The 22648-nt window shown below is 39.9% G+C and overlaps 2 protein-coding genes across 6 annotated transcripts; one reads left to right on the top strand and one right to left on the bottom strand.

The window, feature by feature from the left end:
• Positions 1–343: 343 nt before the first annotated feature.
• Positions 344–18663, top strand: csde1 (cold shock domain containing E1, RNA-binding). Of its 5 annotated transcripts, none has more exons than XM_051949272.1 (22): positions 344–475; positions 3016–3673; positions 4515–4766; positions 6854–7052; positions 7202–7311; positions 8164–8250; positions 8669–8766; positions 8851–8932; positions 9932–10060; positions 10196–10321; positions 10469–10684; positions 10837–10977; positions 11083–11244; positions 11710–11727; positions 14093–14200; positions 14340–14518; positions 14620–14732; positions 14850–14969; positions 15389–15567; positions 15689–15852; positions 16007–16139; positions 17183–18663. In XM_051949272.1, the coding sequence occupies exons 3-22, from the start codon at positions 4641–4643 to the stop codon at positions 17228–17230; spliced, it is 2538 nt and encodes an 845-aa protein (XP_051805232.1). In that variant the 5' UTR covers positions 344–475; positions 3016–3673; positions 4515–4640; the 3' UTR covers positions 17231–18663. The 5 variants fall into 5 exon arrangements, with proteins under 5 accessions (XP_051805232.1, XP_022071143.1, XP_051805233.1 ...); XM_022215451.2 differs by having other exon boundaries at positions 7202–7368; XM_051949273.1 differs by lacking the exon at positions 4515–4766 and having other exon boundaries at positions 7202–7368.
• A 1331-nt stretch (positions 18664–19994) lies between these two features.
• On the bottom strand, positions 19995–21513 carry rassf11 (Ras association domain family member 11). The gene is made up of 2 exons (XM_022215459.2): positions 21411–21513; positions 19995–21323 (listed from the first exon to the last, which is right to left on the bottom strand). The coding sequence occupies exons 1-2, from the start codon at positions 21511–21513 to the stop codon at positions 19996–19998; spliced, it is 1431 nt and encodes a 476-aa protein (XP_022071151.1). The 3' UTR covers position 19995.
• Positions 21514–22648: the final 1135 nt, after the last annotated feature.

The following is a 22648-nucleotide window of genomic DNA, read 5'->3' as shown; positions in this document are numbered from 1 at the left end:
TTCAGCTCAGAAGCATTGCTGCATCAATTTACATTTCCCCTGCGATGGCTTTCATTATTGAACAAGCCCCTGGACTGCAACATGTGGCCTCAGAAGCTCTAATTTAGGAGTAGAGTAAACGCTGATGGTGAATTAAATGAGGAGTACGTACTGATTTGTGTTGCCTGAAGATGGTAAATGACTTCATGACACATTTCCGTTAACAAGGTTGGATGACCCTTATATATCTGTTTTCGAAACTAGGTAGCAATACAGACAAATAGTTACAGTTATACATAAATATATCGATAACAGAACTTTTTGCGAAGTCTCCCGTGGATCATTGCGGGATCAGCTGATGCAGTGGCCATCTCAACTTTAGGCTCTCTGGTGAAGCTTACCGTTGCCAAATCTCGCGATAGCCGCCTCCCTGATCACTACGTAATGTGCCGTGCTGCTTCTAGCGGCGCTGGTGACAGTGCTGAAAGCTGTTGGGGTGAGTTTTATATATATTTTGTTGTTTGGCGAAACAGTTCACAGATTTATTTGTAATGTCACTGTTGGGAATGTTATTTTTCTTATCTAGTGAGTCTTTACAAGTAAACAGGTTATCTAGGACGTAGTCATACGCAGAGCTCGGGCCTGGGTGGGGGCGGCCGTGTTTTTCCTCACCATAAATCACCACACATTGGGCCACGGAGTGTAGCAGCATGCTAGCTAGCTGTAGCCACTACTAGCCACTTAGCATTGCGGAGAACCTAGCTACATCTTTAAAGAAATAGGCGTTTGTCGTTGTTTCCTAAACATGTACCGGTGTGCCAGAGAGGTAGCTCTTGTGTGGAGCTAATGTGTTAAACAATAACAGAAAAAGCCGCACCTGAATACAATAGTATACGAGCCTCTGACAGCTCTACTTAGCTTCTTTGTTGTCACGTCCTCGTGCCGTTAGCACGGACAACACTGTAATTCAGTTATTAGTTATCTATTCAGTTATCAGTTGTCAACTCAGTCAGAGAATAAATTCAGTTTTGTTTCATGTCGACTTTAATTAACCGCGAGTGAACACGGGCTATATAGTTATAAATGGTGAAGTATTGTCTTGCCGCTTGCAGTCACTTTCCAAATTCGGCTTTTGTCTGTTCAGTTTTCAGTGATAATAACCCGTGTAGGGAAACAGCGCAGTGCTATCAAAAATGTGATTTTATACAAAAATGAACGATTATTTCTTTGTCACGTCGGAGCCGAATTTCCCTGACTTGCTCGCATTGTAACAAGCCGCAGCATAGCTTCTACCAAGTGTGAACATTTTAGAGTAAACGATAAAAAATTAAAATATAATTTGTCTGAATTGAGATTGGAATGCACGTCTGCACTAGAGTAACGTGACACGCTGCTTAGCTACTTGACACTAACTTTTTGATCAGATACTCAGAAGCTCTTGAGCTATTTAGTTTATTGTTGAGAATGCCTAAATATCTAAAAAGCCTAAAGTATCCTGTCGCACTGAATTAATTCCCCCGCAAGACTCGGAGACGCCCTGAGTGTCGGCTGTTTACGACTTTAGCGTTAGCAAGATGCTAATGTGCCAGGTTCTATTTGTCCACACAAGGTCATTTCGAGATTTATACTTGACGGCTACGTTGTTTATTACTGTGTTTAACTAGCAGTAAAAAACGAAAAGTAGCCCGTCTTCTATTGTTTCGGCGCATATTTTAGAGTTTGGCATGTGTTGTGAAATCTGCTGGATAGCTGAAAAGTGACGTTTCCGATGGCGCTGCAAGCCGCAACGTGTTGGATCAGGCCATATTAACTGTTCCAGCTGAGGATAGCGGATTGCTAGGAAGTCACATGGCTGGTCCTCTCAGGGCGGTTGTTGTTTGGGCCCAGACCAGGGTAGCGCCGTAGAGATGAGGCCTGCGACACTAAGCGGGTTGACATTTAATAACAACTATTCTGCGATAGACCGCGTGTTTCCTAATGCTCATAGTTTTAATGATTCGCGAGCGAAACTGTAGTTTCCTGCTCATCAGAAAGTGCTTAAACGGCCTCCTGGCGGTTTCGTGGGTCTACTATTTTTCCGCTTTCTGCGTCACCAAAAGCTGAAAAGGGGGAGCAGAAAATCCCATCTTCTCCAAGGTTATTTTCACAGAAGCGCCGTCTCTGTTTGTTGCTCATAACCTTTAACACACTTACCCAATCCATCTCGTGATAACTGTCTTCTTTGTGCTGCCACTAGGATGTATACTTTCAGCTCCAGTGAGTTTAGTATTAAACCTGAATTTGAAAATATCCTCACAAATGTTTGTTCGTTAATGGTATGAATGCCAAGGAAGCCCATTTGAGGAAAATTAAAACACTCTACGACTAGGAATGCTATTTGAACCTTTTTACAACTGGAGGCATTGCGACACAGTTACAGCAGAACAGATATCATGTGTCCTGGGTTGGCTGAAGCAGCTTGCTATTTAGGTCAACAACACTCTACTATAACCTACTGATGGTCTTTTTCTGAGTTTCTAACTACATTTAAAAAAATATCCACATGCATGCTTACACACAATCTGTATTCATCTTGATTACAAGATGAGACTCACCTACACACCAAACATGTGCACGGTGGTGTCCAAAACAGCTGAGTGCTGAATGAATAAACAGGGCCTTGGTCTGAAACATTGGCATGAATATCATAGCTTGCTCTTCAAGCATGCACAAGGACTTGTTGATCTACAGCTCTTGTCAGCTGCCTGGCATTGTGCACTGTATGTAGAGGCTTCTGAGGAAAACTTATTTTTGTATGGGGATGACGGAGGAAATATACTTGTGTACTTCTAAAATTTCAGGTCACTGGTGCTTGGGGTTGTTATGCCATTTCATATCACAGAAAACCTGAAATTCATATTAGCTGATAGTGTCATTAAATGTCTTCACCTCACTGTAGACTCTTGGAACCCTTAGACATTTTGTGTTAAATCTACATTGTGTCTGTGATCTTTAAGTGATAGATTTATCTAATCAGATTTCCTTTTTCCTCAACAGTATGAAGTGAAACAGAACAGAATTTTTGTACCATCCGCAACTGCTTCAAGTTCAGATCACAACAAAGAAACTGAAGATAAACCTCCCAAAACAAAGTTGCAACACTGAAGACACGTGGCGAAAAAAGGATCACTTCAAGGATTTAAAACACAAGAAGTAACCAAATCCTGAAACGACCAAAGAATACGCACATCAGCCCAACAGAAACGTAGAAAAGAAGCAATCCTGTGCCCAAGTATATTCTAAAAAAATACAATAACTGATCTGAAACCAGAAGTTTGTGCCTACTCAACAGCTTTGACAAAGCACACGTCCCAACGCTGCTCCTTGCCCTCCTCATCCTCACTACACCGCCGACTCACCACCGGGGTGTGGAGTGGGCTGCTATCTGCTAGTTTTTCCCCCCATAGTTCCCCCATTCCCCCCTCTTCTCTTCCCTCTGTTTTCATTGTATTTTTTTCTGAGCAGTGTTATTGCACCTGCGTTTGCCTTTTTTGCGCTCGATTTCTCCCCCTTTTTTACTTTATACAAACATCTAGAACTTGTGCCAGAAATCTGTAACAAGTGTGTGTGTTCAACTGTGTGCGTGAAGAGGTCTGCAGAAATTGCAAAGCCATCAAGATCCTGAGAAATACAAGATACAAGACGACAAATAAAGGTGGGTCTCAGTTTCAGTCCTTTCAAAACAAGGAACATTTTCGTTGGTGTCAACTGTGCCTTTTACTTATGTTATACAGTGATATGCAAATATTTAAAAGCAGATTGTGTAACATTTAATTCTCATTCAGTTTGGACAGCTGCACTGATTTGGGGCAGCGATGAAGAGGTTGTTTGCTTTTTATCACTGAACACAAATAACAGTGTGTTTGTTCTCCTCAGTCAACTCTGACAAACATGCTCCTTTTTATAAAATGGAAAAAAAAATACTGATGTTGATAAAACATTTCTCACCTCATCATTTTGGCTTTGTCAAAATTAAAAAGGCAGCATCTTCAGTGTTTATTTGCAGCAAATGCATTCACAGATTAGTACACATTTAAGGTGAAAGAGGGACATAGTATTGAAAACAACTGCTAGAGTGCTTGGTGAAAAATGAACTCTTTGTGTTTATTGCTCCTTGCGCACAATTACACATCCCTTAAGTGTGATAAGTGCTACTGAGTTGAAAATGGGTTTCTATTATCGTAGTGACCTCTTGTGCCATTTGCTAAAGATAAATCTTCAAGAAACTTCACATAAGCCGCCTGAACTGAACCGCCACCACCTGCAAATAGTTAAACTGATTATTGAAGTTGGACAATTATGATTGTCTTCCCACACCCAACCCGCACCTTTTCCCTATTCTGTCGTTTTCAAGTCATATCCTCCCTGATTTTTGCCTTTTCAACCCTCCCTGGGGATTACAGCCCACAGCTATTTTCCTTTGTTTGTGACACTTGGCACACTGGCTGACTTATCTACCTTACCCGTTATGTTTGTTCCTCTCTTCACCCTTGCAGACATCCAGCGGTGTATCATTGGGTGGTTATATAAGAATAGTACTTAACAGACAAGCAAAAACATTCAGACAAGTAATCAAGTTCAGCAAGTGCTCAAGCAAGTTTGGTCCGAGTTTATGGGAAAATATGGGCAGCCCCTGGAAAGGCTTTGTTGAGTTTACCTTGCCTGCGTCGCCACCCACCGCGTTTGTTAGCGCTGACCTGAGCAGCACCTCCCCTGTCGGACTCAGCCTGTCGCCATATGGCCGATCCGTAAGTTTCACATTCCCACCTCTCTTCTACGTGCCCCACCCCATCGAGCACCCATCCACCCACCTTGCCCTGCATCTTTGCTGTGAATGGCCTAACCTCTTTCATCCTTTTTCAGGCTCCCGAGACTAGCCTCTACTAGTTATATTATTGCAGGGTGAGAGGTGTTCCGCTGATTAGACTGTAAAAATTTGGCATTTTTCACAATTCCCGACAATATTTTTCTTTTCCTCCTTTTTACTTTACTTCACAATCCGGGAAAAAAATAAAAAATCTGTAAGGACCGCGAGATGACCAAATTTCATTAGATTAAATTAATGCTCGGAAATAACTTTGCTCTAATCAGGCAACACAAATACAAGCTGGTCCTGAGGAAAATTGGTAAGTAATTTAAACTGTTGGTAAATAATGTATTCACCCATCAGCACTCAACTAAAACTCACTTTTAAGATGTATGTTTCAAAACAATCATTGCACTGGCAACAAAACACTCAGGCATGCTGCCTATGTACTCGCGTCTTTAATGTTGTATGTTAAAAGACATTAACGTGTAAAAGACCTCACATATGTTATGTCTTGCATCAAAAGTAGATCATGTGATAGTGGAGCGCAGGACCTAACAGAAGAGGCTGCTCTGGGACCCCCCACATAACCCATAATCCATCACCAACTCTCTGTCCACTGTAGATGCAATGCTATTTGACCTGTCATTTGCATTTTCTGATTCTTCATCTTCAGTAGTTTTCTTTTACTTGACCTTGAGTAACATTTGCAACACTGCACTTAAACCACCTCACCTTAACTGGCTGTCCCGAGACGTTGACTGATCTTTTTAGTTCATAGTTTCCTTTCTCCATGGAGCCGTTCCTGTTCAAATTCACTCGTGTTTCCATCCACTTTGTAGTGCTGTAGATTGGTCCTTTGAATTGCAGTTGTTATGGTTGTAGAACCATAATTTCTGAGTGACCTTATGGTTTTCTGCCTGGTATTTAGGTGTGATGATTTTCCTCAGGGGTTTAGTTGATGGTGATGACTTTAAGAAAACAGACACAAACTGGAGAAATGTTTGTCCTCCAAAGGTGATGCATGGACAAACACGGAGTGTTGTATGAAATATCAGGAGACATAGTATGATCAGTTGGACAGTATGTCATAATGTAGTTCAAGAAAGCGACTGGTTTTGCGTGATAAAGCAACAATTTGTGTTAAAGTGTAATTTTTTTTAAAAACGTGAAACACAATGACGTTGCCTCCTCCCAACAGCGCATCCAAGTCTTATCCCCAGTGTCAGAAATGGAAAGAGGCTCCTCTGAACCTCCAGTGGCTCGCAACACTGACCCTGCCGCTTCTGCCTCCACTGGTCCCATGCATATCCCTCGTTCCTGCTCTGTCTCTTGCCATCCCCACCCAGGAAATAAGAAACACAAGCGGACTCCCTTGTATCAGAGATCTGTAAGAGGGCATGTTCGGTGGGGCCCATACTGACTTAACAGATCTGTGAGCTGCTGTTGTGTCGTGGCTTTTGCTAACAGCATGGATTGTAGTTTTGTGAAAAACAAGTTTAACCCCAGAGTGTTGTAGCAAATTTTTATCAGTGAGTTTTTGATACTCCAGTATTGCCACTAGTTGTTTGATAGGTAGGTAAATAGCTGAAACGTTTGTCTAACCAGATTTACATGAAATTTATCCAAACCTTTGGTATTGCCTAGATGTTTTGAGATTCAAATTGCTTGGCAAATTGAGTGAATTGTAGCTTTTTGTGCATAACACGACAAAGTACCACAGTGTTGTAGTTCGTTTTGTCAATGGTATATATCATCCTGAAATTGTGAAGTGTGTTTGCTATGGATGACTGAATAGATCTGGAAGGCTCTAATGTAGCTTTACTTTTTCTTTTTTCCTCCCCACTTCCTCTGAAGTGTGCTATACTTGCATGATTGTTTTTTTTCTTGTTCTTTTTTATGTTTTTTTTTTTTTAAAGGTCGGCATCAAACACTGCATCAAAATGTGTCTACATTTTTTTCCTCGTGTCTTCTTTCTGTTGATCCATCAGTGGATGCATTTTCACACTCTCTTCTCCTCTTCTTCAGATGAGTTTTGACCCAGGAATGCTCCATAACAATGGGCACACTGCGTACGCCAATGGCTCAGGACCTGGCATTAGAGAGACTGGTGTTGTGGAGAAGCTCTTAACTTCCTACGGGTTCATCCAGTGCTCCGAACGTCAGGCTCGCCTCTTCTTCCACTGCTCCCAGTACAATGGCAACTTGCAGGAGCTTAAAATAGGAGGTGAGAGGCTTTGAACCTTGTGGATGGATATTTAAACTTCCAGACATCATTATTTGAAAAGAAAAATTACTGATGCTTAAGTTGTTCCTGTGTCATTGGAAGTGTGATCATTTATTTTCCCGTCTCTCTCTCTCTCTTTCTCTCATCAGATGATGTAGAGTTTGAGGTGTCCTCTGACAGGCGCACTGGCAAGCCCATAGCAGTGAAGCTGCTAAAGATAAAGCCAGAGGTGCTGCCAGAGGAACGGATCTCGGGCCAGGTGGGGCCAGACCTGCACGCCTATCCCTTTACTGTGCTGCATGGTTATATTCATCCAGTTAAGGAACACCATTTTATTTTTGGTTATGTCCTTGTCTGTCAACCTTTATATGGGCCATTGTGTTTCTTGGGTAGAGGGTGTTTTTCTTAGTACGATGTAAATTGTCTCTCCTCTTGTGATCCTGAATCAAATTATGCAATCTCTTTTTCCATCAAAATGTACTGTTCATTCAGATTGCTTGTCATTGCTGGCATGCGTGTTTACTTGAGGTGTTGAACAAATATGACCAAATAACTAGCACAATTTTTGTGTGTACATTAACCTCAGTTGGTTAGGTTCAGACTAAAAACAATCTTAAAGAGTACAATTCTGATACATGTCTGTCAAGAGTCAGGGAGCTGAACTGCTGCATCGTTAATAGAAGATTATCAGGGTAAGACAGACATCCCACACCAAACTTTTGTGCTTGATATATTGGTAATGTACAATTCACAGCATGCAAGTAATGCCACTTATGTTGTAATTGAGACAAACAAATAAATCAGTCTCCATTCAGAGCACAATGTGTCTCCTCAGAGCAGCATTTTATTAATTTCTTAGCTTGGTCACTCGAGTTATCAACATGCTAGAGACCTGACATTGTATGAAGATTTTCCATTTATACTGCAGTCATGTTCATGAAACCCATTACCACTTGGACACTTGATATGTTTGTTACTGTATCATTTGAAATGCAGCCATTTCAACTCTCACATCTTGAGAATTAGTTTAGTATAGTATTATATTCACACTCAGATTGTCAAAGCAGTATGTTCATGGCCTCCACCTGAGATTTTTACCCTTTGCCTGCAGGTTGTCTCCTCTATCCCATTGCACTTGGATGGAAAGTCTGCACCTGGCCAGGTTCCTACTGGCAGTGTTTGTTATGAGAGAAATGGGGTAAGAGAAGTGGAATGGATTGCATCATGCCTGGTCAACAAAATGCAAAATGTTAATGTAATTAGAATTTCATCCTTCCGGTTTTTAAGGATTTGTACATACAAAGATAAATTATTTGTTCTAAGCTTGTCTTGGTATTGCTAAATGTCTATTTGCATCTGTTTTCTAATTACGATTTGTGATAATGTGTGCCAACAATATGCAAGCATAAGCTATGGAGAGCAGTGTCTGCATGTGTTCCTTCCCTTCACACTAGAGCTGGGTAAATATGCCATCTTTAGCCTCCATAGCACAGGATCTGTCTGTCCCTTAATGATATTTTCTTTTTTTGTGGATGATATGGAATTTGACGGTTTAAATTTTATAGCTGTGTCTCAAACCCAATTTCGATGATTGACACTGTTGTGACTCTCCACAGGAAGTCTTCTACCTTACCTATACTCCTGATGATGTGGAGGGTAATATCCACTTGGACACGGGTGACAAAGTCAGCTTTTATATGGAGACCAACAAGCAGTAAGTCTTGACACCGTGTCAACAATGTCCCAATAACAGATTGACCTCGATTTTATATTGATTGCTTGCTCTCTTGTATTTCAGTACTGGTGCAGTCAGTGCTCGTAATATTCAGCTTGTGAAGAAAAAGCAGATGAGATGCCAGGGCGTGGTGTGTGCTACAAAGGTAACAGACACTGATGTTATTACATGAATACATGTTATTTAGCAAACTATGCAGTATGGTTATCTCATAAAACCAAATGCACTATCAAGAGCAGCTGAGAAGAGTAGCTATGCGGTGTCATTGGCCACGTTTACATGAAGTTTTTTAATTCGGAATTAAAGTTTTGTGCTTCGTGTTTACATGGAAATATTAATTCCGAATTAAGTTTTACATGGACCGCACGTTTTTTCCCCTTCTTTAATTCCACTTTAACGCTTGGGTGTTGGAAAGGATTCTGATTGGACAGGGAGTGGACGTGATGTATCCCTGTTTACCGGAAGAGAACAAACTCCATTTGCTGCAGCATTTCTTTTCCCCAACAACATGGAGGAACAACTAAAAAGCAGGCTTTTCGCTTAATTGTGGCTTTGAAACAGCAACTCGACAATGGCGCACTACTTCTGTTGCGCAAGGTTGCAGAACGCGTACGTCGCTACGTCATCGCTACATGAGGAGCCAAGCATGCGCAGAATGACTGGAATTAACTAATGCGGAATTAACTGTATACATGAAGAGAATGTACACAAGAATTAAGTTTTTAATTTGGAATTAAGTGTTTACAAGGATATTTTAAAGCCGAAATAACTTTAATTTCAAATTAAAGAGGAATTAAACGTCTCATGTAAACATGGCCAATGTGAACACAAATTTTCCATCCTCGCCTCAAGCTTATTTGACATAGGTTTAGTGTTTGCGACAAACAGATCAGCTTTAGATACATTAGGCTTCTAAGCATCTTATCTAAATGCTGTTTGTTTGGTTCCTTACCATGACTTTGACTGTATAGGTGATAGAATAATTATGATGTAATGACTAAAATGTGCACGAACAATGTCATCTTCACTTTGGCCTTAGGTAGACTTTCAGGCCTCTATAGTAAGTGTGCGAACTCTCCTAAACTGTAGAGACCTTCCATGCAACTCGATCTTCCTATTTTGTTCTCTTTATATTCTCTTTTAGGAGGCCTTTGGTTTTATTGAGAGGGCAGATGTCGTGAAGGAGATATTTTTTCACTACAGTGAGTTCAAGGGTGATCTGGAAGCTCTTCAGGCTGGAGACGATGTCGAGTTCACCATCAAAGACAGAAATGTGGGTCTTGTAATTCTTTTCAACTGTGCAATATACAATATTTGACTATTCCACTCTGTAGATTCACTTTTGATCAACTGTAACACCTGTAACTCTTTGATCCCCTGCCTGATTTTTGTATACATAATTCCACAGGGTAAAGAGGTGGCTACAGATGTGAGGCTGCTCCCCCAAGGAACAGTCATTTTTGAAGATATCAGCATTGAGCAGTTTGAAGGCACTGTTGTCAAAGTCATTCCAAAGGTTCCCACCAAAAACCAGGTAAGAAGATTAAGAAAATCTAACAAATTGAAGTTTGTATAATTTAAAGAGGCTGGCTCTAAAAAAAAAACAAAAAAAACAAAACAAAACTGTGATCTGCAAACCAGGAAAATAACTTAAGCAAATCTTTCCTGCCTGTTTGTACAGAATGACGCTCTACCAGGTCGCATCAGTGCAAGGATTGGTTTCACTGACAAGGAGCTGCCGTTTGGTGAGAAGGACACAAAGTCTAAGGTGACCCTTCTGGAGGGAGACCACATACAGTTCAACATCTCCACTGATCGCAGAGACAAACTGGAGAGGGCTACCAACATTGATATCCTCCCAGACACCTTCAACTTCACCAAGGAGACACGTGAAATGGTGAGAGTAGGAAAAGAGAGGAAGTCAATGCGATTGTTCTGACTAGTTAATCCTGATAGTACTTGACTGTAGAGTTTTTACAAATCGACTAGAAAAGGGCATTGACGTTTAATGAACTGAAATGAATATTTTGTCACCAAATCTTCTTCAAGGGGGTGATTGCAGCTATACGTGATGGCTTTGGCTTCATTAAGTGTGTCGATCGGGATGCCAGGATGTTCTTTCACTTCAGTGAAGTCCTGGAGGAGAGTCAGTTGCATATCTCAGATGAAGTGGAATTCACTGTTGTGCCTGTAGGTCCTCTTTAGAAGCTTTTCACATAAGAATTTCTTTTATTGCGTAAGAGGGCTCGTTGTGATTATTTGTCCTTAGCAAACTAAATGTTGTGTTGTTTCCAGGATATGCTGTCAGCTCAGAGGAACCATGCAGTGCGCATCAAAAAACTTCCCAAAGGCACTGTGTCCTTCCATACTCAGTCTGAGCAGCGTTTTATGGGCGTGGTGGAGAAGGACGCGCTTACTGCCACCAAGAATGCCAGTCCTACCAAGAGCAAGGAGAAGGTACCATTTGCACAAATGTGACACACGTCTGTGAAATTGCCCCCCCGTGTATTCAGAACAGTAGTCCTGTAGTTCATCTCCCAGCTCTCCTCATCTACCCATCTTTCCTGTTTGTTTTAGTTCTAATGTTCCTCTTTTGCTTTCTCCTTCAATGACCTCCACCTGTTCATGCTCCTTGTTGGTTAGAAAAAAGACAAGGTAGGACTGAGACCCTCTGCATGAAGCCACATGACAAATGTCCCAAATAAAGACGCTGATGGTCATGGCAAATTGCACAAACATACAATGTACTGTATCAGTAGTCTGTATGTTTGACTAACATTTAGTCTAAGACTTAATTGATATCCTAGACTTTAGATGCCCAATCTAAAAATGAAGAACAGACTAATAATGCAGTGTGTAGTTAAGTGTGATGTTGACAAGCCATGCTGTCTAATGAATGTCTTTCTTTTTTTTTTTTTCAAGGGTAAAGTTGTAGACAAGGTTTGTCTTTGTTGGGCTCTTGCCCTTTGATTTTTTTTCTCTTTCCCTTTAGTTGACAGCATGGTATTTGATCACCAATTAACCTGTGGAAATATGGAAACAAATTATGGATTTAGTGAGGAGCTGGGCATCACAATTCAGATGAAACCGTAGTCGTGATTACTTTTAAGTTTTTTGAGAACAGCCAGTTGTGCCTTTTCGATAAAATGTACTATGTATAACTCCAAGAAGTTTCAGGGCGTTTGTTGCTCCTGTGACATATTTATTCGATGTGGGCTCATGTTCCGTACAATATAAAGTCTTGCTCCTCTATGGGCTTGTCGTAGAGAGAACAAAAACATTTTAAGTTATAATGCTATAAAGCATTAAATATAGAAAACACTCAAGTTGTATTTTTAATTATTTATTTAGATACAAAAATAACCTGGAATCGACACATGAAAGATTTGCCAAGAGCTCACAGGTGTTGCTACTCCACATACTTTAGAAATTTTATTACTTACATTTTTGTTTCCATTCTTGTCTCTCATCTGCTCTGCATAAACAAAGCCTGCAGTCAAGCACAGTTCACCTCAGAAGTTCATTTTTGTCATGATTGTTGGTCTCAGCAGAGTCACTAATGGCTTCTTAGATGCACCTAGGGGCACAGAAGTTTTAAGTTGGAGTAAGCTGTGTATTTTTCTTAAATGAGATATGCAGAACAGCATATATTACAATAAAACAACACCTTTTCAACCTAGCAGTGGGTTTTGGGGTTCAGAGGGTTAAGTAACCATTTTTTTAGTCCCTCTGAATTATGTGAACACCACCCAGGTTGATTTATCCAACCTTTCTCCAGTCTCCGTTACTCGGAGGTCCTTTTTAACACCTAAATTTAAGATGATTACTAAATGTTTCTCCCATAGACATAATAAAGGGTGGACGCCGCTCGGGCTGCTGCGCAGCGAGAAATACGGCCGCCATCTTGGTCCGGTCAGCCGCTCCACTCAGCGCTGTTTGACAGCGCATTTAATCCATCTTAACTCTGAATATTAAACTGATTTTCACGCGTTTTTTTTTTTTATTATTTTTTTGCTGCAAACGTCATACGTGTAGCTATAATACAGGACAAATGGCTCGGCGTATTTTAATATTCATAGCGGAAATAATAGATGATGATGATGATGATGATGATAATAATAATAGGTAATAGAATATTCTGATATTAAGCTCGACTGTAGACAGGTATTTTGCAAACACTGTAAACACACACTAATATATGTTAGAGAAGCAGATAATGGCAGTAAAGTCAGTTATTTTAATAATTTGAAGAGACAATATATGATTAAGCTATATATACATATATAAACAAAATACCGACTAATGAACACATTAGTCAGTTTTCTGATATATTGATTATATTGATACTCCATACATGATTTATATATGTAGTATGGTTTTCTCTGATGTATAACTTATCTATTATAGCCTATATATATGTGAATGATGTTGATACTCCCATCTATGATTTATATATATTCATTTTCTCTGATATATAACTTCTATCTGTTTTATGTAGAAATATGTGTTCATTAGTTGGTATTTTGTTTATATATGTATAGTGTAATCATATATTGTCTCTTGAAATTATTAAAATAATTGACTTTACTGCCATTATCTGCTTCTCTAACATATATTAGTGTGTGTTTGCTAAATACCTGTCTACAGTCGAGCTTAATATCAGAATATTCTATTACCTATTATTATTATAATCTATTATTCCCGCTATGGATATTAAAATACGCCGAACCATTTGTCCTGTATCATAGTTACATGCATGACGTTTGCAGCAAAAAATAAAAATAAAAAACGAGTGAAAATCAGTTTAATATTCAGAGTTAAGATGGATTAAATGCGCTGTCAAACAGCGCTGAGTGGAGCGGGTGACCGGACCAAGATGGCGGCCCCACGTCTCGTCAGCCCCAATTGACAGTAGCGGTCGATGCGGCGTCTACTCTTTATTATGTCCATGGATACTGTTCCTAATATGTGAAACCACAGTAGGGATGGGTAATTATGTAGTGCTATGTTTTAAGCTGTAGCTTTTGCAGTAGATGAGTGTAATGCTAACCAACTAGACTGCTGCAGAATGATGCATTGCACACTGGTTCCTCATGCTTTTGTAGCCTATGTGCACACCATCTTCTAATAAACTACATACTCGGAAATCATCTGGTTGAATTATTTAAACACTTCTGGGCAGCTTATGATTGTTGTAGCATTAACAAAACTTTCACTGCTGGCTGGAACCGCCAGAATCGAAGACTTAAAGTACTAATTGGAATAATAATCAAGGTTTGATTTGCTGCCCTTTTTTTATTTTTAGGAAGCTGAGGAAGGAGTGATTGCGTATGAAGACTGTGGAGTGAAGCTCACTGTGCCATACCATACCAAGGACCTGGAGGGAGGAGGTCACCCACAAGTTGGAGACAAGGTATCTAAGTGATACTACGGTTATTTTGCTTGACATTAAATAGATAGTGTTCAGACAATTGTCAAATTGTCTGTTATTTGCTTGAAGCCTAGTCGTGTTTATTTTTCTTGTGAGACTGAGTATGTTGTTCATCTGCAAGGTGGAGTTCTCAATCAATGAAGTGAAGCGAACTGGCCAGCAGAGTGCTGTCTCTATCCGGGTTCTCAACCGTAATGCCTCCAATGCCAAGAGACTGCACGGATTTGTTGCCACACTGAAGGACAACTTTGGCTTCATTGAGACAGCAAATCACGATCAGGAGATTTTCTTTCATTACAGGTAGAGTTTTAAGTTCTAAGGTGGTGTTTTTTGTTTGGTTTTTTTTTATTGACGTGCAGATTTGTCATATTTAAGTGTGAATATATTTGTTTTCTCCTCAGTGAAATGTGTGGAGACTTGGAGAACTTAGAGTTGGGTGACACAGTAGAATACACTCTCTCTAAGGGAAAAGGAAACAAAGTCAGCGCTGAAAAGGTTACCAAGGTGGCTGCTGGTACGTGAAGTTTAATGCCAGCTATTTATTTTATGTTTTTTCATATTTGTTTGTTGGCACAGTATATGGGGCATGTCTATACACTAATGAGTAAAATCTGCTGTTTTCCACTTTTAGTTAATGGCATTGGTGAAGATATTAGTGCATCAGTGATGATGGGGAAAGTCATCCGTCCCTTACGCAGTGTGGACCCCTCCCAGACAGAATACCAAGGACTTATTGAAGTCACAGAGGAAGGTTGGTGTCTTCTTTTTAAACCCAATTTTCATCAAACATTTTTTACATAAGCCCTTTTCAGACATGATCCCTGACATTGCTGCTGCATCAAATATGTTAGACGACATTCTGTCATTTAGACATGGGTCACTTTAATGATAATGTTTATCATGTTATCATTCAAACATGCTAAGCAGAGTGACATAGTCACAGTGTACATGTAATATTTGTCATTCATACATAAGACAGTAAGTGATGCATCATGAATTACAATCCGATGGTAGCAGTTTATCCAGCTGCCCCAATAACTAACACAAAGGTTTATTAATAATGTCCTACACACTGACAATTCTGTGCATTTGTGAAAATAATCTGTCCACTACTTAACAATCACGCTGTTTGTTTATTTTCTTCCCTCCCCAACACACATAAACACACAGGAGGAACGAAAGGGCAGAATTATCCGTTTGGAATCATGGGTATGGCCAGCAAAGGAGATTGTCTGCAGAAAGGAGAGCTTGTAAAGTTCCAGGTGTGCACAGTAGCCCAGACGGGACAGAAGATGGCCTGTAATGTGCTCCCTCAGCGTAGAGCCATGGTGGAGTGCGTCAAAGACCAGGTAGCATTGAGTTATTGATTTGAAGTTTCTTTAACTAAGCTTCATTTAGTTTCTGCTGCGCTGGTAAATGAACGGTGGCAAGTTCTTAATCCTGAAGTTGGGACTTTTTTGTCACTTCCAGTTTGGCTTCATCACATATGAAGTTGGTGAGAGCAAGAAGCTGTTCTTCCATGTCAAAGAAGTGCAGGATGGCCTGGAGCTCCAGACCGGGGATGAGGTGGAGTTCTCAGTCGTTCTCAATCAACGCACAGGAAAATGTAGTGCCTGCAATGTACGCAGAGTCAGGTAAGAACCAGGACTATAGGCTTAGACAAGGTTCATTTATAATGAACCTAGTTGGTAACATATAATGTGGTTAATTGTATCCTAGGTGACATGAGATGAAAATACTTGATCTCATTGTTGATCTTAAATGCTTATTATGTGGCTCACATTTTAGTGAGGGGCCTAAACCAGTGGTGACGCCACGTCCTGATCGTCTGGTGAACCGACTGAAGAGTATCACCCTTGATGATGCCAGTGCTCCCCGCCTAGTCATTGTAAGACAGCCCCGTGGTCCTGACAATTCAAAGGTACAAACAAACCTATAATAATGACGCATCTTGTTTGCATTGTGATGTAATAAGTCGGTGTTCTCAGAGGTGATATGAAATCTTTCTAATGAACAGCACTAAGCTGTTGCTTTGCATACATAATTGATAGATTCTTTGTTTTTATGTCATGCACACAAGCATGCCCAACCCTCGTGGATTTACAAGACACCAATGTACTAGAATTACAGCAATACATACAAAACACACGTTATTCTGCTGCTCAGTTTTCAAACAAAATGCGTAGCCATTTATCCCAGACCTGGCAAAGACATTCTGCCATGAAAATGCTTCCCCTTCTAAACATAACTCAAGTTTTTCATGGTCATCCAACCAAAGGAAATCAGCATAAACGGAGGACAGTCAATCAAGTGCCATGCCATTCAGCGTAGGCGATCATTTCTCTCCGTCTAATCCGATCTTTTGCTTTCTGAACTTGGACTGTTGCCTGTTCCATGTGAGGCCATGATGTCAGTCCGTCTATCTTTTCACGGAGGGCATCTTACTGAAAAGTAACTCTCTTATATCTTCACATACACAACAGTAAAACATAAAATGAACCTCATTTTCAACTTTACCTAATTTACACAGCAGACAGTCTGTCCTTCTCTTAAGCAGCTTTAAACCTCCCAGTCTCTAAAGCTAATGATAATGTTACTGTGCTCACAGGGATCTCTGTTTTGCATATAATATACTTTACATAAAGTTCCACACTGTATCTATCCTTTTATAAAACAATAAATTTGTAATTTTGGTTTATACCAAATACCAACAGACCATTTTTCTATAAACCTAAGAAACATATTACTCCTCATCTCCTGAATATCACAAAATAGCCTATTATGAAAACTAAATAGTTGTTTCAATGAAATAAAGAAAATACAAATGTGTACTTTCCTTGCAAAAGTATTTGTTGTACAACTGCAAATTTTGCTGGTATTTAACAGCTACTTTTTCTTTGTAATCATTTCCTTTGTTCTTGCCATGTGTTGAACATCTACTAAACGTTTTCCTCTCCTGTGCAGGGCTTCAATGTGGAGCGCAAAACTCGCCAGCCTGGTGTAATTGACTGAACAATACAGAGCTTGCCTCATTTGGAGTTGGTGGGATGATGTCCCAAGAGGCAACAGCAGGGGATAAGGGAATTTGATTCGACACATGCTTGTACACAAACTCATCCACAAAACATACGCACACATACAGTAATCAGCATGTGTAATCTTTGTCCCCATCGATACCTGCGAGGGAACTTTTCTTATTCCACAGTTCTCTGCCTCCCATGTATGATGTACTTGATACAGAGTTCCACCCTGCAGTGTACATGGGATCTCTGAGTGTGTGATGTATCCTAGAAGTGATTAGTGTGTAATGGAGGTATTTGTTTCTGAGGGCCTGGTCCCTCTAAATCAGAGTGATGACTGTGTGGCTGTCTGTGTCCTGATCTTTTGAATCTGCTTTGTCTGGAATTCTGCACCTGTAATCTGTCCAGTAGTTTGACTGGGTGAATGAGTGACTGTTGGCATGTCTTTGAACCTCTGCTCCATTTTTGTTCCTTGTACTTTTGCTCCTTTACCCATGGAAACTTAAACAATTTCTTTATCAAGTTTCCTCTACTGTATGCTTTCCTACAAAACGCATAAAGCAAAGCAAAGTTCCCTCCATAAGGAGGATCATATTTCTCATATGTGCGAGCTTAAACGGAGGATTCTTCTCTGCTCGGTTTTTTGAGCAGTTTTTAAAATGCTTTATTGAAGAGCTGAAGTGAAAGCATGGTGTGTGTGCGTGTGTATGAGATGTATGTGAATGTCAAAGTCGTTAATCTAATAGGGTTCACTTTTATCAATCTGGAGCCTTTAGATACCTTTTTGGTATTCACATGCTCCACTTAAGCAATTTTTCCCAGGTGCAGAATTCCTTGTGGCATCTTATATCTGCAGTTCTTTTATACTATTTTTTTTCTTGCACATATTTTTGCTTTTTTTTTTTTCATTGAAACTCAAATGCTAATATTGAATTCAGTAAGGATAAGGTGCCTAAAAAACTACAAGCAAAATGAGAAAAAAAAATAAATTAAAAAAACAATAAAAATTAGAAGTATCCTCTGTTCCCAGCCAACCGCCAAAATATTCAGAACAATCTTAGGGTGGCTTTCTTTTCTAGTAGGAATAATACTGATATGCATCCCAAATCTGTGGGTTGAACTATACTGTATGTAATGTGTGCTTTTTTTTTTTTCTTAGTGAAAGTTCAAACTTCAGATATAATGAAATAAATTTAACTTAAAGAAAGAGAAGGTTCAAGTATTAGAAATTCAGTTTTAAAAACATTAAGAATCAGGATATCAGTTATTGTGCTCTGGAGACAAAGTGGGTGAGCCTCTGCACATTCAGTTACAAAGTTAATTTCTTTGGAGATCACTGGGTTTCAGTTGAACCACGTACAGAGGTTCTCATGTACTTTTGTTAATGGTCTTGAATGAAACAATAAAGTTATATGAAAATCATGAGCCGTTGTGTTGTCTGATTTCTTTCATTCAGTAACTGCTTTATTTTAAGATTGAATACAAAGTAAAGTAGCTGTGAGGACAATTCTGTTAAAGAGCATTTCATAGACGGTGTTGACTTGAGGGTGCGAAAAAAAAAACACAAGATACATTTAGTCTATTACAAAACAGTCAGCTGAAACAAAAAAAGTTGCATATTCATAGTTGCAACTGAACAAAATGATTGTGGAATATTAAAGTCTCAGTAGCGGAGTATACTTCCCAGGGGTTTTGTGCTTTCAGATGTCAGGTTTCCTCTGATCTGGAGAAGAATACATAGATTAAGGCTAAAAGTTTTAAGTTCGTGCAGAGCAAGGACAGCTGTCACCCTCTGACTTCTCTCTGTCCCTGAAAGGGTATAAAATACAGCATCTCATAATTTCCTCAATATCTGTGTGAAATCTGCAAATGTAATGTTACATTTGAATATTTTGTGAATGTGCGTGATCATTAAGTTCAGAGGTGCACTGTAGAGGAGTTTTTGACTTCAGCTGATCATAGGCCGTTCTTTCACTTAGAGTCCGCTTCTTTTGTGAAGCCACTGCAAACACCAAGAGTCAAAGTGAAGGTTGCAAACTAAAGGACAACTGTGTTCATACTCAAATACTTGTTGGGGATCTTCATCCCTACTGAATACATAGAAACATTCAATACAAATTAAACTAGTGGGGTCAATCTATGAAAAATCAGTCTGTTTAATTTTAGAATCTGTAGATTTTTTTATGTTCAATAACTGATATATTGATTGAAGCCATGCAAAACTTTACCCTCATACTAAAAATCTTTTTATTGTTCCAGGCCCTTAAATACATAGTGGTGGGTATTTTTTTTAATCTAAATTTTGTTGAGCATGATTTTTTTCTCTAATGACGTCTCATGAGACAAATAGTAAAATTGCACCAGTTTAATGTTAATGGCATTAAGAAATGGAAACACACATCGAACTCTATGTGTCTTGTCTTTTTTTTCTGATAATTCACCTGAGAAAACAAAAGTCATATCATGGGACAGGTGTTAGGTGAAAACAAAGTTACAGCAAATGAAAGGTCTCATATTTACCTACAGTCTGATACCACACTCATCAGAAAAATATTTCTTGTATTAAGGTGACACTTTGCATGGCTTTGTTCATATAGTAAAGTTATTGTACCAAAAAGATCAGCTGATTCTGAAATGATCAGTCTAAAATTTCAAATTTGTTCTAGTTTCAGGTTGTATCTTTCAATGTCACAAGTTAAATTTACACAGTACAATTAAGCATTAATATATTTACTGACTTTGTGTTTCCTGCTGATTCTAAACCTTGGTGCTGCCCAGATATATGGTGAGCTCAGACCGGTGAATTGCCTTCTTTGTAGCCTGGGGCTGAGAGGTCTGGGCCTCGGACCAGCGTATCCACCACTCCCTGAGCTCAGTGGGTCCTGTGGGCCGCCGCTCCTTTATCTGGCTGGGATGAACTAGAGCATGAGGGGTGTTGAAGTCCTCTCTGGGCAGGACCTTCCTGTTAACATTTACATCCCCATGTGGATCAGATGGTTGCAGATATTCATCCTCAGTCGAAACAGATGACATCTCAGTAGCAGCATTTGCAGCAACTTTTGAAACCATCTCTGAATCTTCTGGAACAACTGCTGAATCGACAAATAAATCAAGTCTCTGCATTTTGTACCTGTAATCCTCCAGTTTAGCCTTGCAGTCCACAGCCTTCGCTCGCATCTCAAGGAATTGACATTGCAAATCTTTTTCATAACCTTCCTCTGCCTTTAATTCATTTTCCCAGAACTGTATCTGCTCCTTTTCCTCGTCCGCTATTCTCTCACGGGCTTCCACTCCTGCTTGTTGGGCCCTTTGTTTTTCCTCAAGCTCAAAAATCTGTTTGTCTATGTCCGTTATCTGGGCCTGTAAATCCTGCAAACACACAAGCTGACGTATTATGGTTTCTCTCAGACTATTTTTCTCATCTTCAGTCGTGGTGCAGCTTGAACTGTGGAGATCAGATTTTGCCTCTTGAGTTTTTTTGCTGTGTTTGTTTTCTTTATCCCTTGTCTGATTTCCCATGCAGCAGGACGTCTGATGGTCCAAGTCTGACTTTAAGCTTTTCTGTCCTCTAGTTTTACCTCTGCTGCTTTGACCGGAGTTATCTTTGACGGCACTGAGAGAAACATCTAAAGATGAACGGTTCCTTTTATCTGACATCTTACTGCTCTCCTTAAGACAGGCAGTACTGTAGACCTTTCCTTTCCCCAAACTTTCCAGCCAATCCCAGGCCTCCTCCATAAGCACCAGAGTCTTTCTTTTAGGCCTTTTCAGGTCTTCTTGTTTCTGCTCAGCTTCTTGTCTTAAACACGACAACGGTGGCAAACTTCGGCGATGCAGTGAACCACTGCCTCGCCGTATTCTAGCACCTGCATCTTTTCTTCTTAATGGCGGGCAGGGCTGGTATCTGCCAACCTTTGCTCTGCTCATTTCATCAGAGAAAGAGGGTCCGTTGTGGAGCAGAGTGAGCTGGACCTCCCTGGCCTGCTCTCCATACCTCTCCAATGTCTCCAAAAGGTGTTCATCAGGCGCCATGCACCGCTCAAAGTCTTTGAATTTCTCCCGTAAGGTGTAGCGTCCAGGTTGACCTAAGGAGAAAGATGACAGTTTAGTTGTCAGCCTGGTCAGCATGTCAGAACATAAACTGCATTAGAACCACAAACACGCGTTCGTACCTAGAGCTTGAGCCAAAGCTAGAACCACTTCTTGGCATGTTGTTTTGTCTGTAACCCCACAGACCACACGTGGGATACTGTCCACTGACACCTTCACCTCCATTGCGCCCAGTCTGCGGTCATAAAAAGACGCAAGTGTGAGGCACATGAACAAGGGCTCTTGCTGTCTCTGCTAGAGGAAGTGGTGGAGACAGCGAAATGACTGTCATTAACATTCTCTGTAATCTGTCTGCCCATCATGGGTTGGTCAAACTACTTGACGCAATTAAATTGCTGTCTACATATACGGATTGTTCAGAAAAATACAACCGAAAACAAGATTTTGAGAACAGCTTTCGCTAAAGAAAATTAAGGGCAAAGTATCACAGTCACCCACCTTTTTTGTCTGCAGTAGCTTGGACCTGTCTGCTCCAGGGAGGTGAATGTTCTGGATGGGAGGAACAGCGGAGCAGTTAAGACTAATTAAAATTCCTCAAGTACTGGGGAATAGTTTATGATCCCACCCATCTTGCATAAAGTCCTCTTTGAAAAAAATGCAGAAAAAATGAATTTTCTTCAGTTCATGTCAAGTTTTATGACACAATGGAAAACCAGAGGAGCACCTTTCAACTATTCCTCCTTACAGAACTTCTTCAGTTTAGCCAAGTTCTTAGGATTTTCATTTTTGAAGCTACTTTGTAGTATATTTACTGCTATTCTTTGGGTCATTTTCTGCGTCAATATCACCCTCAGCTGGTGGACATTGCTGACATTACGTTGTATAATATCTTGATTTAGTTTCCTCTGAACAATAACAACGAGACTCAGACTAGACTCATGACTTGCAGTACAACCTAATCAATATATCAGTCTAATTACATTATTGCCCAATATTGACTTCTCATAGACATATTTGTGCTGGCCTTTCTGTCATTCGATATACACTGAAAATTTTATAATGCCACAATTTTTCCATGATTTTTTAATTGAAATTCAAGTAGGTTAAGTCCTTTGAATAGCTTGGAATGGCAAAAAATGTAAGTGGTGAACTTGTAGAGGTTAAAAATAAGGTAAGGTTACCCAAAACTGAAAAATAATGTACATTTCAGAATTATACCAAAAAAAAGCCTTTTTTCAGGGAACAACAAATGGATTAACACTTTAAAGCTGTTCTGCAGCAATGGAGGTTGATCAAGCCTTGAAAGTTGGTTCTACCAAATCCTACAGGTGTCCCAACTTTTCTTGATTACTTACAACCA

Source organism: Acanthochromis polyacanthus, chromosome 6, assembly GCF_021347895.1.
Source record: "Acanthochromis polyacanthus isolate Apoly-LR-REF ecotype Palm Island chromosome 6, KAUST_Apoly_ChrSc, whole genome shotgun sequence".
Taxonomy (NCBI): Eukaryota; Metazoa; Chordata; class Actinopteri; family Pomacentridae; genus Acanthochromis; species Acanthochromis polyacanthus.
Note: the sequence above shows the minus strand (reverse complement) of the source record. Positions and strands in the feature narration are given on the sequence as shown.

Coding starts and splice junctions, on each gene's coding strand:
- csde1 (XM_022215451.2), top strand. CDS start 4,641: ATGGGCAGCCCCTGGAAAGGCTTTGTTGAGTTTACCTTGCCTGCGTCG. Junction 14,201..14,339: donor ACCCACAAGTTGGAGACAAG/GTATCTAAGTGA, acceptor TTCATCTGCAAG/GTGGAGTTCTCAATCAATGA. Junction 14,519..14,619: donor GAGATTTTCTTTCATTACAG/GTAGAGTTTTAA, acceptor TTTTCTCCTCAG/TGAAATGTGTGGAGACTTGG.
- rassf11 (XM_022215459.2), bottom strand. CDS start 21,513: ATGGAGGTGAAGGTGTCAGTGGACAGTATCCCACGTGTGGTCTGTGGG. Junction 21,324..21,410: donor AGCTTTGGCTCAAGCTCTAG/GTACGAACGCGT, acceptor CTTTCTCCTTAG/GTCAACCTGGACGCTACACC.